Raw genomic sequence first — 21,837 nt, forward strand, 5'->3', positions numbered from 1 at the left:
AGCACTGAAAGACTGTAAAATGCAAAACAAACTGAAAACTATTGTAATAAGCACAGGGAAGATTCAACCCATAGACAATGTAAATAGTGCAAATGTATAATAATAATAATAATAATAATAATAATAATAATGAACTGAAATGCCAAACTGAGCAAACAGATACTGACATAAAGAATACAGAAATAAAATGCATATAGTAATGGAAAGTCCTTATGGAATGTAAATAATGTAAGGAACACAGGTAACAACTCGCTGAATAGCAGAGGCACTGAGTTGTCAAATAGCAGTTAATAAAATTAATGGAACTGTACCAAAATTACCAGTCGTAAATAAAGTCAAAAAAGACTGCCAATGAACATAAGGTAAACAAAGTGCAGAGGGTAACTACCAATGCCTCTTTTCTTCTGAAGTAGAACATTTACAGCATAGTTCCAGTTTTACAAAACTTTGCATCTTCTCAGACATTCTGTAATTAATTCTGCAGGTTCCTTTTGTATTAATTTGCCTCTAACTTAAACCATTTCTTCATCTGTCAAATGAGTTGCTAAACCTCCTCTGGCATCACTACTGGAATGCCATTATTAGCTACCTCTGTTTCTGCTTCGTCATCCGACCAAGAGAAATATTTAAGGAAACTTCAAATGCTTGTTTAGCTTTCTCTCTGTTATATGCCACTTCAACAAGGAAAAATATAATCTTCTAGTTGGAGAAATTTTATTTGCCTGGATTGCATGTGAATTACATATGTGGGAAACTAATTTCAGCAAACTTTAATTGTCATCTTCTAATCTGAAAGAACGTTTTTATACTTACAATAGTATTTTCAACAGTTTTTTTGCATTCTAATGGTCAACATACATCTGAGGAACATTATTCAAAATTGTGTTTTACATACCCTTAACATACATCACTTCCCCCCAAGAACCATGGACCTTGCCGTTGGTGGGGAGGCTTGTGTGCCTCAGCGATACAGATAGCCGTACCGTAGGTGCAACCACAATGGAGGGGTATCTGTTGAGAGGCCAGACAAACCTGTGGTACCTGAAGAGGGGCAGCAGCTTTTTCAGTAGTTGCAGGGGCAACAGTCTGGATGATTGACTGATCTGGCCTTGTAACACTAACCAAAGTAGCCTTGCTGTGCTGGTACTGCAAACGGCTGAAACCAAGGGGAAACTACGGCTGTAATTTTTCCCGAGAGCATGCATGGCGTCCTCTTGGGTAAAATAGTCCCCCATTTGGATCTCCGAGGGGGGGGGGGGGACTACTACTCAGGAGGACGTCGTTATCAGGAGAAAGAAAACCGGCGTTCTACGGATCGGAGCATGGAATGTCAGATCCCTTAATCGGGCAGGTAGGTTGGAAAATTTAAAAAGGGAAATGGATAGGTTAAAGTTAGATATAGTGGGAATTAGTGAAGTTCGGTGGCAGGAGGAATAAGACTTCTGGTCAGGTGAATACAGGGTTACAAATACAAAATCAAATAGGGGTAATGCAGGAGTAGGTTTAATAATGAATAAAAAAAAATTAGGAGTGGGGGTAAGCTACTAAAAACAGCATAGTGAACGCATTATTGTGGCCAAGATAGACACAAAGCCCATTCCTACTACAGTAGTACAAGTTTATATGGCAACTAGCTTTGCAGATGACGAAGAAATTGAAGAAATGTATGATGAAATAAAAGAAATTATTCAGATAGTGAAGGGAGATGAAAATTTAATAGTCATGGGTGACTGGAATTCGGTAGTAGGAAAAGGGAGAGAAGGAAACATAGTAGATGGATATGGATTTGGGCTAAGAAATGAGAAGCCGCCTGATAGAATTTTGCACAGAGCACAACTTAATCATAGCTAACACTTGGTTCAAGAATCATAAAAGAAGGTTGTATACATGGAAGAATCCTGGAGATACTGACAGGTTTCAGATAGATTACATAATGGTAAGACAGAGATTTAGGAACCAGGTTTTAAATTGTAAGACATTTCCAGGGGAAGATGTGGACTCTGATCACAATCCATTGGTTATGAACTGTAGATTAACACTGAGGAAACTGCAAAAAGGTGGGAATTTAAGGAGATGGGACCTGGATAAACTGAAAGAACCAGAGACTGTACAGAGTTTCAGAGAGAACATAAGGGAACAATTGACAGGAATGGGGGAAAGAAATACAGCAGAAGAAGAATGGGTAGCTTTGATAGATGAAGTAGTGAAGGCAGCAGAGGACCTAGTAGGTAAAAAGACGAGGGCTAGTAGAAATCCATGGGTAACAGAAGAAATATTGAATTTAATTGACGAAAGGAGAAAATATAAAAATGCAGTAAATGAAGCAGGCAAAAAGGAATACAAACGTCTCAAAAATGAGATCGACAGGAAGTGCAAAATGGCTAAGCAGGGATGGCTAGAGGACAAATGTAAGGATCTAGAGGGTTATCTCACAAGGGGTAAGATAGATACTGCCTACAGGAAAATTAAAGATACCTTTGGAGATAAGAGGACCACTTGTATGAATATCAAGAGCTCAGATGGAAACCCAGTTCTAAGCAAAGAAGGGAAAGCAGAAAGGTGGAGGAGGTATATAGAGGGCCTATACAAGGGTAATGTACTTGAGGACAATATTATGGAAATGGAAGAGGATGTAGATGAAGATGAAGATGAAATGGGAGATACGATACTGTGTGAAGGGTTTGACAGAGCACTGAAAGAGCTGAGTCAAAACAAGGCCCCGGGAGTAGACAACATTCCATTAGAACTACTGATGGCCTTGGGAGAGCCAGTCCTGACAAAACTCTATCATCTGGTGAGCAAGATGTATGAGACAGGCGAAATACCCTCAGACTTCAAGAGGAATATAATAATTCCGATCCCAAAGAAAGCAGGTGCTGACAGATATGAAAATTACCAAACAATCAGTTTAATAAGTTACGAACGCAAAATACTAACGCATACTCTCTACAGACGAGTGGAAAAACTGGTAGAAGCTGACCTCGGGGAAGATCAGTTTGGATTCCGTAGAAATATTGGAACACATGAGGCAATACTGTCCCTACGACTTATCTTAGAAGCTAGATTAAGGAAAGGCAAACCTACATTTCTAGCATTTGTAGACTTAGAGAAAGCTTTTGACAATGTTGACTGGAATACTCTCTTTCAAATTCTGAAGGTGGCAGGGGTAAAATACAGGGAGCAAAAGGCTATTTACAATTTGTGCAGAAACCAGATTGCAGTTATAAGAGTTGAGGGGCATGAAAGGGAAGCAGTGGTTGGGAAGGGAGTGAGACAGGGTTGTAGCCTATCCCCAATGTTATTCAATCTGTATATTGAGCAAGCAGTGAAGGAAACAAAAGAAAAATTTGGAGTAGGTATTAAAATCCATGGAGAAGAAATAAAAACTTTGAGGTTCGCCGATGACATTGTAATTCTGTCAGAGACAGCAAAGGACTTGGAAGAGCAGTTGAACGGAATGGACAGTGTCATGAAAGGATGGTATAAGATGAACATCAACAAAAGCAAAACGAGGATAATGGAATGTAGTCAAATTAAGTCAGGTGATGTTGAGGGAATTAGATTAGGAAATGAGACACTTAAAGTAGTAAAGGAGTTTTGCTATTTGAAGAGTAAAATAACTGATGATGGTCGAAGTAGAGAGGATACAAAATGTAGACTGGCAATGGCAAGGAAAGCGTTTCTGAAGAAGAGAAATTCGTTAACATCGAGTATTGATTTAAGTGTCAGGAATTCGTTTCTGAAAGTATTTGTATGGAGCATAGCCATGTATGGAAGTGAAACATGGATGATAACTAGTTTGGACAAGAAGAGAATAGAAGCTTTCGAAATGTGATGCTACAGAAGAATGCTGAAGATTAGATGGGTAGATCATATAACTAATGAGGAGGGATTGAATAGGATTGGGGAGAAGAGAAGTTTGTGGCACAACTTAACTAGAAGAAGGGATCGGTTGGTAGGACATGTTCTGAGGCATCAAGGGATCACCAATTTAGTATTGGTGGGCAGCGTGGAGGGTAAAAATTGTAGAGGGAGACCAAGAGATGAATACGCTAAACAGATTCAGAAGGATGTAGGTTGCAGTAGGTACTGGGAGATGAAGAAGCTTGCACAGGATACATCAAACCAGTCTCAGGACTGAAGACCACAACAACAACATCAACAACATACTTCAATCTAGTATCACTGTATGTGGTGCACTATCATCTATGTTGAATACATAGGAACTTAACCCGAAGTGGAAAGCTCTGAAATATTTAATGAGTCGTGAAATGTACATCGAAAAGACAGATTAGAGGCCACAGGAGGGGAAGTGTTCATTGTAGCTGACAAAAATATTGTCTCTATTGACGTCGAAGTTGAGTGTGACAGTGAAGTTATCTGGCCATGTATAACAGGTCTAGGTGAAACTAAGTTAATAGTTGGATGTTTTTACCAGCCACTCAGTTTTGCTGTGACAGTTATAGAGTGATTCAAAGAATGCCCATGGTTAGTAGTGTGTAAATACCCAGATCATGCGTTGCTAGTTGGAGGTGACCTTAACCTACCAAGCATAGAATGGATTTCTATGGATGCATTTCATGGGGTACTGACAGACAGTGATGTGAAGTACTTTTGAACATACTTTCTGAAAACTGTCTTGAGCCCTAGTTTGGCAGCCCAAATTTAGTGGAAATATCCCAGACCTTGCAGCTACAAACAGGCCATACCTTATTGACAGCATCAGTACAGAAACAGATACTAGCGATCATGATGTCATTATAGCAACTATGGTTACAAAAGTTAATAAATCAGTCAAGGAGGCTAGGAGAGTCTTTGTGCTAGAAAGAGCAGATAAGTTGTTAGCATCTCACTTAGACAGTGGATTGACATCACTTAGTTGTAGTAAGATGGATGAAGAAGAATGATGGCCAAAGGTTAAAGAGATTGGTTCCATGGTCTAGAGAATTATGTGCCTAGCAGTGGATTAAGGCACTAAAAGACCCACCATCGCTTAATAATGAGATTTGGAAACTGCTGAGGAACCAAATATTGTTGCACTCTTGGTTCGTAAGAGAATGGGCAAATGACAACAAGCAAAGGTTAGTAGAGATTCATCCACCTATGAGCAGATCTATGTGCTAAGCATACAACTACTACCACCATCATGCCTTAGCGAAAGATCTAGCTGGCAACTCAAGAAAATTCTGATCCTACGTAAAATTGCTAAGTGGGTCTAGGGCTTCCATTGTCACTTGTTGACCAGTCTGGTGTAGCAGTTGAAGATACCAAAACGAAAGCCGAAGTTTTAAATTTCACGTTCAAGAAATAATTCACGCTGGAGAATCACACAAACATACTGTTATCTGACCATCAAACACAGTCTCCTGTATGGATGACCCTGGCCTAGAGAAACAACTGAATTAGTTGAAAGCAAGTCCAAATGGAACCCCAGTTTGGTTTTTTAAAGAGTACTCTTGGCACTGCCCGCCCACTTAGCTTGTATTTATCATGAATCTCTGATCCAGTGCAGAGTCCCAAGCAATTGGAAAAAAGCACAGGTGACTCCTGTGTATGAGAAGGGCAAAAGAACAGACTCACAAAATTACCGACCAATATCCCCAACATTAGTTTGCTGCAGAATCCTTGAACATATTCTCAGTTTGAATACAACAAATTTTCTTGAGACTGAGAAGCTTTAGTTCATGAATCATAGTTTTAGAAAACATCACATGTATGAAGGTCAGATTGCCCTTTTTTTTCAAATGATATACTCTGAACTATGGATGAAGGACAATAGGCAAATTCCATATTTCTAGATTTCCAGAAAGTGTTTGACACGACGTCCTATTCCAAGCTGCTAAAAAGGTACAAGCACATGGAATAGATTCACAGATGTACATCATACTCAGCAAGCCACAAGCCACCTATTGGTGTGTGGCGGACAGTACTTTTGGTACCACTATCTGATCCCACCCACCCTGTTCCACTCACGAATAGTGTGTGGGAAGAATAATTGTCAGTAAGCCTCTGTAATGGCTCTAATTTCTTGAATTTTCCTCTCGTGGTCAATATGCGAGATGTATGTGGGGGGAAGTAATATGTTGTCTGACTCCTCCTGAAAAGTGCTGTCCCGAAATTCCAGTAGTAAGTCTCTTCGTGATACACAATGTCTCTCTTGCAACGTCTGTCAGTGGAGTTTGTTTCGTGCCTCCGTAACACTATCTTCCCAGCTAAACGATCCTGTGACGAAACGTGCCACTCTTCATTGGATCTTCCCTATCTCCTCAATCAGTCCTACCTGATAGGGATCCCAGATAGATGAACAATACTCAAGAATTGGGTGAACAAGTGCCTTATAAGCTACTTCTTTCATGGATCAGTTACATTTCCTTAAGATTCTTCCAATGAATCTCTGAGTCTTATGTCTCCTTTTCCCACTATCTTTTTTACATGGTCATTCCACTTAAGGTCGTTCTGGATAGTTAAGCCTAGATATTTTACAGCAGACACTGTCTCCAGCTGTTTGTCATCAATAGTGTAGCTGTACAGTAGTGGATTTATTTTCCTATGTCTGCGCAATATGTTATATTTATTTATATTTGGGGTCAACTGTCAGAGTCTGCACCATTCATCAGTTCTCTGAAGGTCATTCTGCAAATTCTTACTATCTTCTGGCATTGCTACTTTGATATAAACAACTGCATCATCTGTGAATGGCCTTAAAGATATGTGAGAGGCTCGAAAACTTCACAAGTTATAGAACCCAGTATGTTGTCCTTGACGGTGAATGTTTATCAGAGACAAGAGTATCGTCAGGAGTGCACTAGGACAGTATGATAGGACCGCTGTTATTCCCTATATAAATAAACAATTTGGCCGACAGGGTGGGTAGCAATCTGTGGTTGTTTGCTGATGATGCTGTGGTTTATGGTAAGGTGTTGTCATTGAGTGACTGTAGGAGGATACAAGCTGACTTAGACAAAATTTATAGTTGGTGTGATGAATGGCAGATAGCTCTAAATGTAGAAAAATGTAAGTTAATGTGGATGAGCAGGAAAAAAGCCCCGTAATGTTTGTATACAGCATTAGTAGTGTCCTGCTTGACACAGTTACATTGTTGAAATATCTGGGTGTAACACTGCAAAGCAATATGAAATGGAACTAGCATATGAGGATTGTAGCAGAAAAGGTGAATGGTCGACTTTGGTTAACTGGGAGAATTCTGGGAAAGTGTGGTTAATCTGTAAAGGAGACAGCATATAGATGCAAGTGTGACTTATTCTTGAGAATTGCTCAAGTGCTTGGGATCTGTACCAGGTCAGATTAAAGGAAGATATGGAAGCAATTCACAGGTGAGATGCTAGATTTGTTACTGGTAGGTTCAAACAACACAAAGGAGTTACAGAAATGATTCAGAAACTCAAATGGGAATCCCTGGAGGGAAGGCAACATCCTTTTCAAGGAACTCTACTGAGAAAATTTAAAGAACCGGCATTTGAAGCCAACTGAAGAACGGTTGTGTTGGCTCTAATATACATTGCATGTAAGGATCACACATACAAGATACGAGAAATTAGGGCTTGTACAGAGGCATATACACAGTCGTTTTTCCCTCATTATATTTTCGAGTGGAACAGAAAAGGAAATTACTAGTAGTGAGTGGTAAGAGTACCCTCTGCCATGTTCCATAAGGTAGATTGTGGAGTATCAATGTAGATTTAGACGTAATATAAATAAAAATTATTATGGAACATTCAATGTCAAAACTACAATAAAACATATCAGAGGTGCACATACCTTGCTGGAGCAAACACATTAGTGTCACATCATACAGCAAATGACAAAACTCTACATGTGATATATATTCACAGAAGTTGATATTAAAATACATTTTGTATACAAGGACTGCATTGTGTTATGGAGTACCTCCAGATGGCAGCAAACTCCTACTTGGTAACTTAGAAAACCTAATACATAAATGTTTTCCAAGCCTTGTATATGATATACAATGGTGATAGTACTCTACATTTGTAAGATCTTTTTTATAACATTTTAAAACAATTTGAAAACAGTTTCTTATTAAGAGACAAGAAATACCCATGTCAAGTCACTGCAAATAGGGCACCATTTAAAGGTAGACAGTCCAAGTTACTACAGTGGAACTTCAATTTTACATTCTCCAATTTTAAGTTTTTCGCAATTCTACACCATAAATTTGTAGCCCCCATGAAAAGCACATAGAATAATTGCTAAAAATTCCTTGATTTTATATTTATTCCTAGTAAGGTTTACCTCGATTCTAAGTTCTTACTCAACATCTCACTTGACTTTGTCCCGTTTTCTTCCTATTCACATTTGATGTGACTGAATGAGTTAGTGGCACAAAAGGCAGATGGTTCAAACTATGGGTGGTGGTAGAGTTAAGGGAATGTTTTAGGCAATTGTGGAGGGGGGAGATGTGAGAGAGGAAATGCTGATGTAATCCACGCTCACTTTTGCCCACACAACTTGCAACATTTAGCTTCACTGCGCAATTATGATACAACTACTGCTTGGTTGTAGTGGTAATGAGAAAGCAAGACAGTCAATGCAAAGTATTCCAGACTGAGCCAATATGTGATGTAGGGAGCCAGCCACCACCTTCTCTTGTGCCAATTATAACTTAGTCTCATCTCTTTGCATGTACCTCTGATGTACTGTATTCAGCAACAATATCAATCATTAAACTTTTAAATTCAAACACTGAGTCTCAATGAATATGCTCGGTCATAATGAAGGACACATCACCCATTTCCAACTAGTAAACTCTTATAGCTGGCAACTTGTTAAGTCACCCAATATCCAGTAGAGCCACCACACCACACTAACACATGTATAATGTGCTTGCCTACTGGATGTGTGGAGAGAGGGAGTGGGTTTTCAGCAACGGGAGTGCTGGTAGGGGTAAAAGCATTTTTTGAAGTGCTGAAAATATACTTTTCATACAGATGATGTGCTATGAGACAGGTTTTACATGGAAATAGAACAAGAATTTTGCAATAGCACATTTTAAAGACTTTTGTGTTCAAATCTGACATGATACAGTTGCAACAACTACATACACTACTGATGTATATACTTTGCACCACACTTATCAGATCATGAAGACTGGCAGCAGTGATCGAGGGCAAGAAGCAAAACTGTAGCACCTGAGCTTTCTTTCAAATTTACATTTTACACAGTGTCCAGAAATTCACTGAGCCAATAATGAGCTTGTAACGTCAATTGGGAAAGTAAACTCATTTTTTCACATGTCTGTTTCTCTCATCAAGCCCAAAATAACACTTTAACAGAGGTAAGCGTATGAAGTGCAACTCATAAGAAAAGCATTAAACAATAACAGTGATGGTGAAAAAGTATGTCATTAGGCAGATGTCTGCATTTTATGTTTATGGTTTAACCACTTAGCTGTTGTGATGTTTTTGGTTTAATTCAACATGTTCACCAACTTTTGCTTTTTTCTGGGTGCATACAAAAGATGATCTCTCAAAAATGCAAATTTTGAACGTATAATTTACGGTCATAGCATGTCAGAAAACAGCTTGATTACCCTGTAGCTGCATACCAATTTCAATTTTTTAATGGGTTATTACTTTCTGTTGCACATCTGTGATTTTTTAAGAACTGATTAAATTCATTACCACAAATTATTATGTAAACATTGTATTGTAAATTTAATTTCCTTCACTTAGACAGATTTTATGCAAAGTATTGGAGAAGAAGGCGATTTTTTTATCATAAATGCCAATTACATGTGTTTTTGCTCATATTTTGGGAGGTTTTAACATTTCCCTCAATTCTGCAGTTTCCTCAAATTTGTGACGTTTAAGTCTAGACTGCCAAAAATGTAAAATAAGGGTTTCACTCTAATGCTTTTTTGAAACATCATAAGATAATTTCACAAGGTTGCAAGTGAAATGGACTACACATGTGACAGCAAACAGCTTTTACGGACACATTCAGTTTCTGTTCTCAGCATATCATTAATTTAGATTTATGAAACCTTTATAATGTTTGTACTTACATTACCAGTGTGACAGTAAATTACAAGCAGGGTTCGTACTTACTGACATGTTTGACATATGCAGAAAACCCAGATACTACAGAGCTATACAGAGTATATCTATACCAGTTAAAATAATCTGTAACACGTTGTTACAACCAGTACTAGAATTTAATTATAAGTGGGAGCTGTGTAATTATTCATAATATCTACCTACACTGTTAAACAGTATAATCGACATGAAAAGGGAGGAAGGGGGGGTGGGGTGGGAAAAGGTGGGGGGGGGGGGTGCTAGACATGGAGAGGGGGAACAATGTTGGTGGAATCTTGGATCATGTTCTGAGATAGCTCATCTCAAGTTTTGGTGACACAAACCAATTCTGATTTGATATTATCTGATGCTTGGAACTTGTACTGTATGTTATGTGGGTATATTATATTGTTCAACGTGGCCATAATCACAGATTGGGTTTTGTGTAAAATGTAATCCTAGGTGTAGGTTACAACAATTTAATTGACGGATGATTTATAGATACTGGCCTAAGTCATAATGAGAAGTATCCGTTATGATAAGAGCTGTATGCCCATTACAATATTTATGAATATCTAAATTCTACTGTATATAGGCTAACACCATATCTCCAAACATTTCCACTTTATGCATGTGAGCTATTTTAAAGAAAGACAAAGCATTTCATGAGTATATGTAAATCGAGGCACATACAATGTGCAATGTCATAAATCAAAATACTTTATAGGGAGAAATGATAATGGTTGTATAATGTAGCTGTGCTGCGTTGATTTCAAACCTGTATAAAACATACCTTGATATCTGTGGTAAGGTAGGTTTTGTAACTGTTGTTTATTGATAGCTGCTACATAATTGGGGTCTTCTGCCACTGGTGTTAGTTGAAAAGTAGTTATCCAGACACAACAGTGTGGCACACACCTGTTTATTGGTTAACAGTTTCATACAACAGCTGTGCTATAGGATCCATGAAGAAATTTTACAACTTATTTAGGCATTTTAGAAATGTTCTCACTTTTTAGTAATGAGACATCTGTACTATATGACCAAACATGCTTTTTTGACAAGGACTTGTATTTCATACCAGTCTCATGTCTTTTAAAGCAAATATAAGTTTTTGTTCTCGGAAATGGCCCAAAGCCGAAATCTGGATTGTATAACAATAAAATAAAAAATATTACAGTCAAATGGCAGCAATATCATTCAAAAAATTTACCATGATTGTGGCTCCAGCCAAAATAAAAATTATAAAGCTGTTATGTTTGCATATGATGCAAACATAATTGTGGCAGTTTCAGAGCACAAATTAGATAATAGAGCAACCCATGTGCCATACAGATGCATCTCTAGATGCTCAACTACATTAAATAAATATATATATATCCAGTGTACAAAACACTGGCATCCTGCTCTCCTACAACTGTGGTACAGTTAATGAAGCACCAGATTTCTGAGACTAAGGATAGTTGGAAAGCACTTGCAGAAAGCACATATTAACCACAGACTCCATCAGAAGCTAATGTAGTTAACTTTGTAATTAGACTGTTGTCCATAGTCAGAACCAGTGATACTAACAAATTTATTCACTTTGTACACTTTCATCCCAAGTTTTCATATGGTATAATACACAGTCCAGTCACATTATGGGACCACTTGTCAAAAGCCAAAAGAACCACCTTTTGCAGTGTGGACCACTGCGAGACATGGAGGAAGAGACAATGAGCTTCTGCAAGGTAACAACATCGATGTAGAGCCATGCCAACTCCAGTGCCATGGCCAACTGTGCTACGTTTCTTGGTTGAGGATTCGTTGATACGAACAGCCCAATCAAGATGGTCCGACAGATTATCGACTAGGTTTAAATCCATGGAGTTCGGTGACCAGGGGAGTATAACAAACTGATTCTGGTGCTCTTTGAACATGCACATAAACTGCTAGCTGTATGACACATTGCATTGTCCTGCTGGTAGCTGCCATTGTGTCGAAGAAAAATAAACTGCATGTAGGTGTGGACGTGGTCCCCAAGGAGAGACACTACTTGTGTTGATCCATTGTGCCTTTCCGAATGACATCACCCAGGGAATGCCACAAAAGCATTCCCCAAACCATAACACTCCCTCCTGATTGCATGATGTTTGCTTTCAGACGTTTCACACTGTACACACCAACAGCAGTCTGTCCCACGGAGCATAAAATGTGTTCATCTGAAAAGGCCACCTTTCATCACTCAGTGGACACTGACATCTACATCGATACTCCAAAACACACCTTACAGCACGAGGCACAGGGTATCCCAAATTACTACTAGTCATTTCCTTTCTTGTTCCACTCACTAATTTCTCGTATCTTACCTTCATGGTCCTTACGCAAAATACATGTTAGAGGCAACAGAAACTTTCTGCAGTCAGCTTCAAATGTCAGTTAGCTAAATTTTCTCAATAGTGTTCCTTGAAAAGAATTTCACATTCCCTCCACGGATTGCCATGTGATTTCCCAAAGCATCTCCACAATAAATGCATGCTGTTCAAACCTACCAGTAACAAATAATCTAGCAGCCTGCCTCTGCATTGTTCTGATGTCTTCCTTTAATCTGACCTGGTATGGATTCAGCTGCAGTACAAGTGTGCAAATTCTTGCCTTCGTTGCCACTGAACAGCAGTCAGCATGGGTGTATGAATCAGGAGCTTGGTATTGAGGCCCATACACAGCAATGTTTGCTGAATGGTCATTGAGGAGACACTGTTGGTAGCCCTTTGGTTCAATTGGGTGATCAGTTGCTCAAAAGTTGCATGTCTATTCGCCCATACACATCTCCACAGCTGTTGTTCACCCCCATCACCTATGGTCCGTGGTGCACCACAGTTGCCTCGGTTCGGTTTTCAATAATGCCATTTTGCGGTATACTTTAACCATGGTGGCACACGAACAGCTTACAAAGTTAGCTGTTTCAGAAATGCTTCCACCCTCAGCTCAAGAGACAATGATCATGCCCTTTTGGATGTCAGGTACATCGGTTTGTATCTTCATTATGTCAATGACTGCACTTTTTTTCACTTCTCCCAGACATGTTTTATATATCCTCCACTACTAATGCTGACACCTGCCGTCTGTAAGTGGTTATTGCACGTTGACACTGAACATCATGTGACTAGATCTTTTATTATGGGGAAACTCAGTACACACCCATATGGTATAATCTACAATGAATATGACTTTGATCTCTTCTGAGAGCCCACATCATTGTCTTTCAGAATGTTGTGGAAAATTAAAGCAAGTCCAATCTCTACAGCTTTTGTATATGCTTAATCTGGGATATCAAAATGTTAACATCAAAACACAAAACAAAAATAATTGTTACCACACTAATGAATGGGCTAATCCAAATGGCAAAATTGATAATTTGTTATGTTTCTTTATGTGCAATATTTGTTTACAGTGATCTCTCTGTCTACTTTCCTATTGATAAAATAATGAGTCAAGAAGGGCCATCGGCAAATTAACCAATTTTTCAAGTATAAAATATTTATGTCAATATTTCTCACCTGTAGTGTTTTGATTTAAGCATTGTAATGAAGTTATTCCATCTTCCTTTGTTAGAACGCGCATCTTCACTGTGCTCTTCTAGATTGGCACCAATAAGAGCTACCAACATAGGAATGCCTGTGAAAAGTAAAATTTGATAAACAATATATTCAAACAGATAAAAAAGGAAAAATAATAATACAGTAAAACAATAAAGGAACTTCATAAATGGTCTCCAAAGTTCTTTTAAAAAGAATGTTTCATCTCTAAACAATCCCCCCCCCCCCCCCCCCCTGCTTCCTTTTCAAATATTTCCCATTTCATATATTAGATTTCTTCTTTCCAATAGTGGATTAAAAGCATGATATATTCACCACTATTCAAAAAGTTTAAAAATTGTGAAAAATGAAATCTCAACAAAAACACACAAAACTGGTACTTTTGAAACATGGTAGTAATGTAAGAGACATGCCAACAACATTGTAAAATCTAAACTCAAGACTGGAGATTCTCTATTCTGGAGTCAGAAGTGAAAAAGTATAATGAGAAATGCACAGAAGTTGATGCAAACTAAGTTTGAGAAATACAGGCTCTTTAAAAGTAAATAACAAAAAATGTTTTTGTCTAATATTCTCCACATTAAAGATCTGTTACAATTTTTATAACTCTTTCACATTGTTCACATAAATGCATGATATTGGAAACATCATTCATGGAGCAGGAGAATAACCAACTACTTTGGTGACCATTATCTCACAAAAATTAAACAATTTTCCAGAGTCAGTAAAACTGTTCCTATCCTATATTTTATCAGTATAAACTGAGTTTGGAAAACAGGAAATAGTGTAAATTAAACATGAAAACATAAACGTAAAATCAAGAGTTTGAGAAAATTCATGCCTTTTTGAAACATACCTTTGCAAAGACGATGTATTTGTCTTGCCTCATGGGGTAGATCTTCAATTGTTTGATTTATACACTTAGCAAACAACGACAATGTCTCTATTTCTTTGAAACCATCATTCAGCTGTAAATAAAATGTAATCATTGAGAGTAGCAATAGAAAAAGCAGACTGGATCAGTAACACCTAAAATACAGAAAATCAACTGTATTATTCATAGCAATAAGGGGACATACATGTCTAATGAAAATATACCAGTTTGGACTTCATTTAGAATGCTAACAGTGGAAAATCAATGTTGTCTTTGGAAACCTTCTTACTGATTGTACTTCAATGACTTATATTAAATGTCTAAACAATTCTGGTCACATTTCACACACAGAATGACAAGTATTTAAATACAACTGCACTGTCACTATATTAATACAGAATGATGGCAAATTATTTAGGTTCTGCAAATATTCCTGTCATTGACTCTCTCAAATATCTCTGGAGATTACAGTCAAAGTCATGAGATACATTCACTCTATATTAGAGAGAGTCTGTTGTTTTGCAGTCCCACTGAAAAAAAATCAATAGAGGGAATTATTCTGAAAACATTCTGGCATTAATTGGGAATAACCTAACTAATCCATGGAAAAATCAATTCAGAGTTAGGAACTGGGTTATTGATAATGTCATGAGATATGTTGACTCTGTATTAGCAAGTCCTCGATACGAACTCCCAGCATATGAAACGGTCTCACTTATCTCCTCCTTCGCCAAATACTTTCCAAAAGTCGTGTTATTCCTACATGTCCCATGTGAAAAACAGTGGTTGTACTGTTTGGAAATAATGGAAGTTTAAGTCAGACCTGGAGGCATGCCAAATTTATTCAAGGTGACAGTTCACAATAAGCAGGATATGCAGGTTCAAGAGGGCATGAATTATGAGGAAATCACTGAAGTATGCCACATTTTGCTTAGCAGCATGGTCTGTCAATGAGTGGTCAACCTCATCCTCGGCCACTGCCAAACTGTGACTTCTACATAGGAAGTAATTGTTTCTAGAACACATATTTTAGTCCTGCTGTCCCTTGGGACCTAGTCTCTGCTAGTGCATATCTCACACTCAACAATGCTTCTTTACACTAAGTGAATTACCTTCACCGATTTCAATGTTTAATTTTATGTGGAAATATAAATCCAATAGAAATGTGTATTCAGTATGCTGCCAAGTAAACAACACAACTTGCATACTTTCGAGAAAGACATTGATTATGAAGTAAGCAGATTTGCTGTCCAAATTTTAATGCTAATATCCAGTCAAGTTGACATCAGAGACGGAGTTTTTACATGACTGCTTTTTCCAGTTATCCGTAACTTTATTAAGAAATCAGTACAAGTAAGTTATTGAAATAGCTCAGAAACTAAATCAGCTCCTTTCAATTACAAGTCAATTGTCTTTCTGCTTCAGGAGGTCACTGATGACAAACAAAAAGACACATTGATTCAGAAACTAACATGATGCTTGTTTCATTCTGTCCCAAGTCCATCAGGAGGAGTTAAATAATAAATATTTTCTGGCAAAGTTCACATGAATATCTAAACACCACTTCAGCTAAACCATTCAGGATGATGCATATAATTCCAATAAATTTTTGTTTCGGTAAGAACTGCATGTGCAGGACACTTCTAATTATTTGAAACTCATGAAGGCTGAAGGCAAAGAACAGACTGAAAGTGACCAATAAATATGCCATGTAATGTCTGACAAGAGAAAAATCACAGTTTAGGAACATTCATTATCTAATAATTCAAACTGATCCCAATTAGAGGGAAACAGTTGTTAACAATTGTGTTTAGAATCTCATGTACCAAAAATTGGTATCTATATATAGAACAGATGGCTAGTACAATCCTACCAGTGAAATTGCATTATAAGAAAAACCATAAAATCTTGACATGTGTAGTCAAGAAGACAAAGGGTATGTAAATTAGTTATACAAAAGTAACCTTTAATTGTGAAAAGAGTAAATAACTTACACAAATACTTGATACAGCATTGAATGTAGTATGTCTAAGTTTTATTCCTGCTTAACACAACAGTTCCCAATGTTCCCACTAAGTGGCATATGTGAATGAGTTATTCAAACAATCATGGATCTAAAATGAAATTTTCACTCTACAGCCGAGTGTGCGCAGATATGAAACTTCCTGGCAGATTAAAACTGTGTACCGGACCGAGACTCGAACTCGGGACCTTTGCCTTTTGCAAGCAGTGCTCTACCATCTGAGCTATCCAAGCACTTGCCCGTGAAAGGCAAAGGTCCCGAGTTTGAGTCTCGATCCAGCACACAGTTTTAATCTGCCAGGAAGTTTCAAGTCATCATGGAGTCATAGAATGGTGCATAGTGTGTGCGGTGTTGTTTATGGTTTCATGAATCCAAATCCACTGCCACAATTCAGAGACAATTCAGGACTAAATATCATATGATCATATGGCACTGCCTAAAACACAAACCTTTATTAATAGGCACTACAGTTTCACCAAAACTGGCTATGTATTACATAGGATGCTGGATCACGGTCTACCAGCAGTCTCTGACACAGCAACTGAACAAGTTCAGCAATCTTACATTAGTAGTCCAGGTAAATCAATGACACATGCCAGCTTGGGACTGAATATGCCTAGTGTTACAGCAGGGAAGATATTACAGAAACATGTGTCATTTAAACCCTACAAACTGGAATTGTTGCAAGCTTTAACAGAAAATGATAAAGAAAAATGGGCTGAGTTTTGTGTAGAAACGTTTAACAAATTCAGACTGAAGATGATTATATTAATAAAATTATATTCAGCGATGAAGTTACCTTCCATACCTGTGGTGAAGTGAATTAGCATAATGTTCAGGTATTGGGAAAGCAGAAACTATGCCACGTAATTTAACATCTACAGGAATCACCCTATGGAACTTTTGTTTTTCCTTCACTGTGAGCTGTAACAAGATTTGCAGTCCTTTCCCTTTTGCCAAATCAACTCTAGCTGGACTATAATATGTGGACATGCTTGAACATTATATAACACCTCGATTACAGTAGGATTTTTCTAGAAAGCTGGTGCACCACCATATTATCATCACGAAGCTGTCAATTATCTCTTTAGGAATGTGTCAGCTTCGACTGATTTAGCCTCAATGGCCTGCTGCATATGGGGTTATGCTGAAGACAGAGTGTTTGGCCCTCTGCTTCTGAGAAATGCCAACGAGCTGGAACAATAACTAACACAATCAGTCGCCACATTACATCAAGACTTGCTTCATAGGGTTTGGCACGAAACTGATTACAGATGGGACATTTGTCATGTTACAAAAGGTAGCCAAACTGAACATTTCTGTAAGTTATTTACCCTTTCCACAATTAAAGGTTTCTTTTGTATAACTAAGTAATAAACATCCTACATTATGTGGAAAAAAATAGAGCATCACATACCTACGCAAAAAGCATATGAAACATCATGTAAAGTACGGCTTAGTAATTCAACCAATACAGTCTGGGCACATAACTCTGACTGGGGAGAAATCATGTATGGGGTTCCACAATGTTCAATCTTAGGTCCACTATTGATCTACATATATGTAAACAATCTTCCGTCTAGCATACAACAAGCAGAATTAATTCTTTTTGCAGATGACACTAGTATTGTAATCAATCAAAGCATACATACAGAAACAGAAGAAATGGTAAACAGAGTTCTTAAAAGTATCATTGACTGGTTTTCTGCGAATGGTCTCATCTTCAATTTTAATAATATGCAACATATTCAGTTCTGCACATCTAGGGGTATTACACCAATAATAAATGTAACAGATGGCAAGGAAATAATAAATATGGTGGAAACTTCAAAATTCTTGTGTGTCCATATAGACGAGAATTTAAATTGGAAAAATAACATTTTGGAACTCCTAAAACAACTTAGTTTTGTAACATTTGAACTTAAAATCATTGCAAATCATGGGGAGGGACAAATCAGTAATTTGATATATTTTCATCCAGTAATGCCACATGTAATAATGTTCCGGGGTAACTCATCTTCAAGAAAGAAAGTCTTCAATGTGCAAAAATGTGCTGTAAGGATAATATGTGGTGCTCACCCGAGACAATCTTGTAGAAATCTGTATAAGGAGTTGGGCATTCTCACTACTGCTTTGCAGTATATTTATTCCCTCATGAAATTTGTTGTAAATAATCCACTATAGTTCAAAAGGAACAATGAAATTAATTACAATAACAGAAGGAAGAATGACATCCATTACTCCACATTAATGTTGTCTTTAGCACAAAGAGGGGTGCAAAATGCTGGAAAACATTTTTCAATTACTTACCCAGTGATGTAAAATGTCTGACTGATAGCCAAGTAAAATTTGAACAAACTGAGAAAGTTTTCCTTGACAACCCCTTCTATTCCACAGAAGAATTTATTGTTTTGGTTAGGAATTAATAATGCATATCTGTATACCTTTTTTCTTTTTGTAAGAAAAACTTACAAATGTTCAGAATGTAACCATATGTACACATTAATCTGCAATATGGATGTAAATTGACTTGTTCCACATCATTAGAACCTATCATGCAAAAATGATCCATGGAACATGTAACTAATAAAACTAATTTAACATAAACTAACCTACACATTACAGAAATGGATATATCGGGTGATCAAAAAGTCAGTATAAATTTGAAAGCGTAATAAACCACAGAATAATGTAGATAGAGAGGAAAAAATTGACAAACGTGCTTGGAATGACATGGGGTTTTATTAGAACAATAAATAAATAAATAAAAATAAAGTTCACAAAATGTCCGACAGATGGCACTGGACAGCAAAACGTCAGTGACTGCGCATGACAATCGTGTATAAAAGGAGCTGAAATGAGAGAGAGAATCAGATGCGCCAGCAGTCGCAACATGTTGACGTTACCTGAAAAGGCGCTTTTAGTGAAGCTGTATTATCAGAATGGAGAATGTGCTAGTTCAGCATTATGATCCTATCGCCATAGGAAGGGGTTCGAATGGGTAAAGGTCCATTGACAAATACAGCTGTGGCAAGAATGATTTGGAAGTTCGAAGCCACGGGTTGTTTACATGATAGACTGCATAGTGGCCGACCGAGCACAAAGCGTAATGCTGCTGAGACAGTTCAGGAAGAAATGGAGACTGTAGCGGGTTCGTCTATGCACGGGGAAGTCAGCGCTCGTGCAGTCATGTGTCGCACCGGCATTCAATGCACTACTGTTTGGTTGGCACTTAGGCATACCCTCCGATGCTATCCGTATAACATCCATTGGCATCATCAACTGTTACCTGGCAATTTAGTGAAGCGGAGGGCATTTGCGGTGTGGGCGTTTCAAAAGATGGCAGAAGCTGACAATTGGTTGAGTAACGTGTTGTGGACCAACGAAGCTCATTTCATGCACTTAGGGTCTGTCAACGCCCACAACTGCAGAATTTGGGCTACCGAAAATCCTAGAACTGTCGTGGAAACTCCATTGCACAACGAGAAAGTCATGGTATGGGTTGGATTTACCACATCTACCATTATCGGGCCTTTCTTCTTCGAGGAAATAGGTGATTCTGGTTTTGTACGGTAACTATTACCGTGATGGGTGAGAAATATGCCGATATGTTCAGAACTGCATCATCCCCAGCCTGGCTGATAAACACCTGCTGGAACATACGATGTTTATGCAGGATGGCGCTCCACCCCATATTGCTAGACGCGTGAAAGATCTCTTGCGCGCATCATTTGGTGATGATAATGTGCTCAGCCACCACTTTCATCATGCTTGGCCTCCCAGGTCCCCAGACCTCAGTCCGTGCGATTATTGGCTTTGGGGTTACCTGAAGTCACAAGTGTATCATGATCGACCAACATCTCTAGGGATGCTGAAAGACAACATCCGACGCCAATGCCTCACCATAACGCTGGACATGCTTTACAGTGCTGTTCACAACATTATTCCTTGACTACAGCTATTGTTGAGGAATGATGGTGGACATATTGAGCATTTCCTGTAAAGAACATCATCTTTACTTTCTCTTACTTTGTTATGCTAATTATTGTTATTCTGATCACATGATGTGTCATCTGTCGGACATTTTTTGAACTTTTATATTTTTTTGGTTCTTATAAAACCCCATGTTATTTCAAGCATGTGTGTCAATTTGTACCTCTATACCTACATTATTCCGTGATTTATTCTGTTTTCAAATTTATACTGACTTTTTGATCACCCGGTATGTATGCTTGTACTCGTATGTTCCACATCTCCCCCTAAATCATTTGACCAATTTCAACCAAACTAAGTAAACATATCCTTTACTGTTAGGCAACAATCACTGTAAGGTTAAGAACCAAGTACCTATCATAGTTCAGGAGATATGATGTAAAAAACGATGAAATGTATGGTAAACTGCTGCATCATCTTGACACTTAAATTTATTACTTATTTGCTACTAACTCTGTTCACAATATATTTCACAGACAATATCCAGATATGGCGCTGAATGTATCTACATAAATATATCATTGTATGACAAATAGTTCAAGACATGTCGCCACAAACCCTAAGAAGTGTGAAAAAAATGCTGCATCATGCATGAAGTTTTAACATTTATTCTTTACTGCTAGGACACTCCTGCAGTTACTTCAACTTAAGCAAATCCCAGAGACCTGGCAATGCTTTTGATGACTTTCAACTGCGAAGTGCAAATGGCTGTAGATTGGTTGGTTGGTTGGTTTCGGGGAAGGAGACCAGACTGCGAGGTCATCGGACTCATCGGATTAGGGAAGGGTAGGGAAGGAATTCGGCCGTGCCCTTTCAGAGGAACCATCCCGGCATTTGCCTGGAGTGATTTAGGGAAATCACAGAAAACCTAAATCAGGATGGCCGGACGCGGGATTGAACCATCATCCTCCCGAATGCGAGTCCAGTGTCTAACCACTGCGCCACCTCGCTCGGTAATGGCTGTAGATGAAAATAGCTGTCTATAGAGCTATGAAGAGGCATTGCCACAAAGACATTTGCAAAATCTCATTGTAGACAAAAGAAGCAGCTGCTCTAGCATGCAAAAATCGTTACCTAATTCCAAAGGCCCCCCCACGAACCACGGACCTTGCTGTTGGTGGGGAGGCTTGCGTGCCTCAACGATACAGATGGCCGTACCGTAGATGCAACCACAACGGAGGGGTATCTGTTGAGAGGCCAGACAAATGTGTGGTTCCTGAAGAGGGGCAGCAGCCTTTTCAGTAGTTGCAGGGGCAACAGGCTGGATGATTGACTGATCTGGCCTTGTAACACTAACCAAAACGGCCTTGCTGT

At 38.3% G+C, this 21,837-nt stretch overlaps 1 protein-coding gene across 1 annotated transcript in view; it reads right to left on the minus strand.

The window, feature by feature from the left end:
* LOC126248282 (apoptotic protease-activating factor 1-like) overlaps nt 1-21,837 on the minus strand; it is a 274,185-nt gene that overhangs the window by 187,770 nt on the left and 64,578 nt on the right. Inside the window, exons 5-6 of the mRNA XM_049949131.1 lie at nt 14,490-14,601; nt 13,595-13,712 (exon numbers count right to left, since the gene is read on the minus strand). Of these exons, the coding sequence (XP_049805088.1) occupies nt 13,595-13,712; nt 14,490-14,601 (230 nt within the window). The remainder of the gene's footprint in view (nt 1-13,594; nt 13,713-14,489; nt 14,602-21,837) is intronic.

The sequence above is a fragment of the Schistocerca nitens genome, chromosome 3, assembly GCF_023898315.1.
Source record: "Schistocerca nitens isolate TAMUIC-IGC-003100 chromosome 3, iqSchNite1.1, whole genome shotgun sequence".
Taxonomy (NCBI): domain Eukaryota; kingdom Metazoa; phylum Arthropoda; class Insecta; order Orthoptera; family Acrididae; genus Schistocerca; species Schistocerca nitens.